General features: G+C 38.2%; 1 protein-coding gene across 1 annotated transcript; it reads left to right on the top strand.

Moving 5' to 3' along the window:
• The first annotated feature begins 420 nt into the window (after positions 1-420).
• Positions 421-5,508, top strand: eif3jb (eukaryotic translation initiation factor 3, subunit Jb). The gene is made up of 8 exons (XM_046389085.1): positions 421-586; positions 735-823; positions 2,624-2,681; positions 2,807-2,916; positions 3,025-3,121; positions 3,770-3,940; positions 4,069-4,142; positions 4,309-5,508. Exons 1-8 carry the CDS (start codon positions 574-576, stop codon positions 4,435-4,437), a joined length of 741 nt encoding a protein of 246 aa, XP_046245041.1. The 5' UTR covers positions 421-573; the 3' UTR covers positions 4,438-5,508.
• The last annotated feature ends 62 nt before the right edge of the window (positions 5,509-5,570 follow it).

The raw sequence follows: 5,570 nt of genomic DNA on the forward strand, positions 1-5,570 counted from the left end.
CTTCATACAAGAGGGAAAAAAATGATAGTGGACTACTTTGATCCAAGTTATTAACATGTGTATATATAGTTGTGTTGACTTTGACTTTTTAAAGTCAGCGTCATAAGATAGTAATGTTAAATATTACAATAATGGATATCGCACCAAAATGAAGAGTTTGACATAAGACAAGTCAAAGCTTCAACTTTTTAACTAAAAATTATAAATCGAAATTTTCGAAATCTTTTATCTGTTATATAATTTTGACTTCAAATGTTTTTTAAAAAAGAGACCCTTGTGTGATCAATCTGTTGAAATATCATACAGTAGATGTGCGAGCTGCTCCAAACCCTGTCCTGTGTCACATTACCCAGCCCAGGCCATATCATCCTCCTTACGTTACCATCTATTCAATTAAATGAAAATAGCCTGGTTGCCACATCAGTGTCACGTTGCTTGAAGTAGTCGATAGAAGTCATGGCAGATAAGCTGACCGAGTGACGTCCAGAAGGTGGGAGCTGCTTCTGAACGTGGCCAACGGGCTGCAGCACTGACTTCACTGCGAGCCTGTCAAACACAACCAACACAGCCAACATGGCGGACTGGGGTGAGGAAACTAAGTTGGGAAGGATAGCTATCTGTGCATCATTCGCTTGTCACAGCCTTTGTTTGGACGAGACAAACGCTCCGTTATTGTCAGACTCGCTTGTTAAATGTGGATTGGTTTAACGAAATTTATGTTGTCGTTTTTACAGACGCTGACAACTTCGAGCCGGAGGAGCCGATTAAAAAGGCGGCAGCGATGGACAGATGGGAAGGTGAAGACGAAGATGAAGATGTCAAGGTAAAATAACAGGACAAGCACACGTTTAGTGTGAGTTGGGATTTTGTATGGGTTCAAGGTAAACCGGCTTTTTGCTCGTCTGGTTTGTGTCAAGCTAACGTTGGGTCGAAGCGCTGTTGCCCCCGCTGTGTTGCCATGCTTCAACGCGGTTCCAGGCTGCCTGTCAATCCTAACAGCCGAGCCTGTGTTAGCTTTGTGCTAGCTGGCGGCTAACTCATGTGGCTCCATCAGACAGCCTGTAGTACCTCCAACTTGGCTAACGTTGTGCCACTACTCGGTTTTCTACTGTCGTAACATACCGTTGTGGAATAAACTTGATTTCTGTGCGCTGGTGTTGTTTGTTTTTATTTGGAGGCTGGTCGTTAAAGGTTTAGTTAATTATTCGAAAGCCGCACTAAATTTGGATAACGTAGCTTGAAGCTAAGCTCCAACCGGGCCACTTAGCTAGCAAACTCGCTAACTTAGCTCCCATATCGGCTTGCCTCTGAAAATGGGCTTTAATGTTGGTCAGCTTCGACGTAGCGTCGCTTACTTAACTTGTTTGGAGTACTTGTCTAATATGTGGTTAATGTGGACGGTTATCCCGTCATTGCCCAAAGTTGGTTGCATTAAACGATTATAGAAGATTAGCATTCGTGTCCCGTCCTGAATTCCCACAGCTTGGGTTACGTTCAGCATGAGGCAGCGTTAGCTTGCTAACCAACTTTAGCTGTAATCAGATGAAATCATCTGGGTTGATGACTCAACTCAGCCAAGAACTAGGCCTAGAACTTTCCGACTTTACAACAGGCCTGTAGTAGGAAACTGGTGCTCAGTTGATAACTGCTGTACAGGTGCTTATTGAGTGAATGTTGACATGGTTGTTGTCCAGAAACCTCTTATAATTGACCCAGGGAAAGTGCTGGTAGATGCCTTTTCCATTGTTCCGTTTTCTGTAACATATGGTGTCATAACTAAAGAAACCAATGGATTCATATGTACTGTAGTACAGACTATGGTCTTATTCAGCAAAGCAAGTAAAAAAGCAAAGTAATTTTTTTTGTGACAAAATAGGTGCTATCACCATTAAGTACGGCCCAAAATAGATACATTTGTAATTCCAAATGGATAGATGAATAGGACAGCAAAGCCCACTGAATAAATAGAGTGTGTGTCTCTGTAAAGTTGAGGAGGTTATTCCATTTACAGTTTGTGAAGTGCTGAATTTTGCAGACAAGAGTTTGGCAAGGAACTTTATTGAATTTATGTAGAAAATAACATTTAAATGATTAACAATGCTAATGTGGATACTTTTGGAGTTTAGTGCACCTCTGACTGTTCGACCCATCTTAAATTGCGTGTGTGAACTTGGTTTTTGGATTAGCCCCAGGCGCCAGCAGTTTTTTTAAGGCAGTGTCAAGTCAGGCTAGTATGCATGCAGTCAGTAGCCCAGTATTATCACACACCGTAAAAATCACACATAAAATGATCAGTCAGATTTTCAAAGCAATGAACCATGTATCCCCTCTTAAGTATTACATGAGACCAAATTCTTGAAGGTTTCAAACAAAAACTTAAATCACTAATTTTGTTTTGAGGATAATAATTTTTCCCCCATCACTACTGTCAAAGTCTTAGCAGTCTTGATGTACTTGGACTCACCCAGCACCGCTTATTTTTTTGTCATCGTTTGTGTGTTATATTTCTGTATGCATGTTTGTTATGTAACATTAACTGACATTTATCTCAGGGTTTTCATACAGTTTGACTGTGTAGCCTGCATAATAAAACGGTACCTTTCCCATCGTTGTTTATTTTTAGGACAACTGGGATGATGACGATGAAGATGAGGAGAAAAAAGCTGAGATGACAAAAGCAGGTATGGCCCTGTGAAACATTACAATATGGACATGTCGTATATTGATCAGTGGCTAAGTTGCCTGCTTTTTCTACAAACTGATGTCTCGTTATTCTCATTACTATTGTTATTATTATTGTTTTTAGTTTCAGAGCCAAAGGTATCTGAAAAGAAAAAGTTAATTGAGAAGATCAAAGAGAAAGAAAATCGGCTAAAGAAAAAACAGCAGGAGCTGAAGCAGCAGTTGCAGGAAAAAGTGAGATTTTTTTTAATCACTTATGACTGCAATAATTCACTTCATAATTCACATCATGTCACCTTTACTAATATTCGAATGTTGTTTTTGTGACATCTGTTGTTTCAGGAAGAACAGCTCACTCCTGAAGAACAACTTGCAGAGAAGTTAAGAGTGAAGAAATTACAGGAAGATTCAGACTTGGAGCTAGCAAAAGAAGCTTTTGGTAAGTCAGGATCACTTTTCATGTATTTCTTTTCATGTATATTTAATCTAGTGCTCTTAAAAATACACCCTTTTTGTAAACATGAAACCATACATGAAGTGGGTACCTTTTTTGAGAATTATTTAATTTATAATTCATATTTAATGTTAAATTTATCTTTTATGTATATATATAAATGTATGTATGTATGTATGTAGTAAAAGCTGAAGGTTTTATCATAATGACATGTTTCATTTCAGTCTGTCAATAAGTGACAATCTTTTTCTTTTTTTTTAAACATTTTAGATTTTAGTCTAGGCAGCACTAGAAATCCCTAGTGCAAATTATTTGTCTATTTGTGCTTTTTTAATTGACTTATTCATGTTAGTACTTTTACTAAATCAAACCAAGGAACTCTTGACTGAATGACCATGAAACTACTAAATTCAAGCGCTACCCTTCTTTGGCATTTCTGTACTGCAATTTCTTGTTATTGCTGTCATCCCAGCACCCTCAAAATCCAGCCCAACTTTTCACCTTAGAGGCAGCTCATTGGTATAAACACAAGCAAAACATTGGAGGTCCAGTATAAAAGTAAGGCTTTGCATCTGTGACTCTTTATGTTCTTTGAAGAGACACCCAACTGCTTTTTTAAAATATTTTTTCCAGGTGTCAGCAGCACTGCAAACAGTGTCACTGGGATTGATGCCATGTGTCCATCTTCCAAAGAAGACTTCACAGAGTTTGAAAAATTGCTGAAAGAAAAGATATCCCAGTTTGAAAAGTCTGTGCATTATTCAAGTTTCTTGGATTCATTGTTTCGGGAACTCTGTATTTCATGTAAGACCAGCATCTTCTACAACCATTTTTAGTGAACAATATTGATTATTGTGCTTATTCACAAAATTAGCATTGTACATTTTAATCAAAGCAGGCTTGACTAATAACCTTTTTTCCCTCTCTTACAGTGGAAGTAGATGACCTGAAGAAAGTCAGTAATTCTCTGTCAGTCCTACTTAGTGAAAAACAGAAACAAGAAAAAGTGAGTTGACTCCATGCTTGTATTTTTTCACAGATAAATCCATTAATTTTCAGAAGAGGGTGCTGTTTACCTAGCCTGATCATTTGTGTGTGTGCTCTTAATAGAAATCAACCCATTTGTTCCCATTGATGTACATATGTAAACAGACTTTTATTTGCTTTTGTAGCAAAACAAGGGAAAGAAGAAGAAGAAAGGGGTCGTACCTGGAGGAGGTTTGAAAGCACAGATGAGAGATGACCTTGACTATGCAGAGTTTGATGGTGGCTACGCCCAAGACTATGAAGACTTCATGTGACACTGGCTCCATCACAACTGCCCTTCTCCCCTCTCAACTCTCAGAAATGCAGCTGTACCTTCTCATGCTGTCCAGTGCCATCCTGGAAAATCTGAACTGTGTGTTGCCCCCATCATTTTGCTTCTGTGACCAGAGAGACTATACCAGGGAGCATCCAGTGTCACCAACTCTTTATGTTAATACATATGGAATTGCCTTTTCTCATTCAGCCTCAACTCACACACACTTAGAATCATGTATTTGTTGGGTGATCCAGCTTCAGTGGAGAATACATTGTAACTGCACTTGTCTGAGTTTTGTGGGGCTCATTTTTATTAAATGTTGCTCCTGTCAAAATGGTAGATACAGTATTGCAGTTATTAAGTGTAGTGACATAGAAACACAAGGTTCTATGCAAATTCTTTAACCAGAATGTCATGTATATATTATAGGTCTCACTTACCTGTGGATGGTTCTCTTACATAAAAGTATATAGTTATCTATAACTTTGGTTGCCAAATTCAGAACAATTATTCAGTACATTATTCATCTTTATCTCTGGAAAGGTTCCATTGTGGATCATTTGAGACTGATGTAACATGTAAGTAGTAGTTATAATTTTACAGGGAGAACATGACATTCACTGTAAGGTAAAAGGGATAGAGGAGTATAATAAATGTGACTTTGAAACCTCACAGCCATTCTCTTGACACATCTCTGGAATATCCTTGAAAATATGGAGCAAAGAGTGCTTATAGGTATTTTTTGTGCATGACAAAAATGTAATTTGATTTCTACTAATGCAGAAAAAGTATGGATCAGAGAAGTGGATTAACGTGCTACGACTGGTCTCCTAATCATTGCTTCTGCAAGCTTGTATCAAGTGTGATGAGGAGCGAGGGCTTATGGGCTTCACCCCCACCATGTCTTCATATGGGCTACAGTTGAAAGGGGCGTATTCCTCCTTTTCTTTTCTAGCAATTGACCAGTTTCAATGTTACATAGAAAATTGGATACATACGATATGGAAGATACAGCATCTGCAGTGTTTTATAAGCATCTAATTTAATAAATCACTGGTCAAAAATCTAAGTTGTGTTTCTGGTCTTGCTTACAATATCAATGAAAGAGACTTTAATGTGAATGGCACAGTA

The sequence above is a fragment of the Scatophagus argus genome, chromosome 1 (assembly GCF_020382885.2).
Source record: "Scatophagus argus isolate fScaArg1 chromosome 1, fScaArg1.pri, whole genome shotgun sequence".
NCBI lineage: Eukaryota > Metazoa > Chordata > Actinopteri > Scatophagidae > Scatophagus > Scatophagus argus.

Bases quoted from the DNA above. Each gene is read 5' to 3' on its own strand.
- eif3jb (XM_046389085.1), top strand. The intron at 2,682-2,806 runs GTATGGCCCTGT...TATTGTTTTTAG, and splicing joins AGCTGAGATGACAAAAGCAG to TTTCAGAGCCAAAGGTATCT. The intron at 4,143-4,308 runs GTGAGTTGACTC...TTGCTTTTGTAG, and splicing joins AAAAACAGAAACAAGAAAAA to CAAAACAAGGGAAAGAAGAA.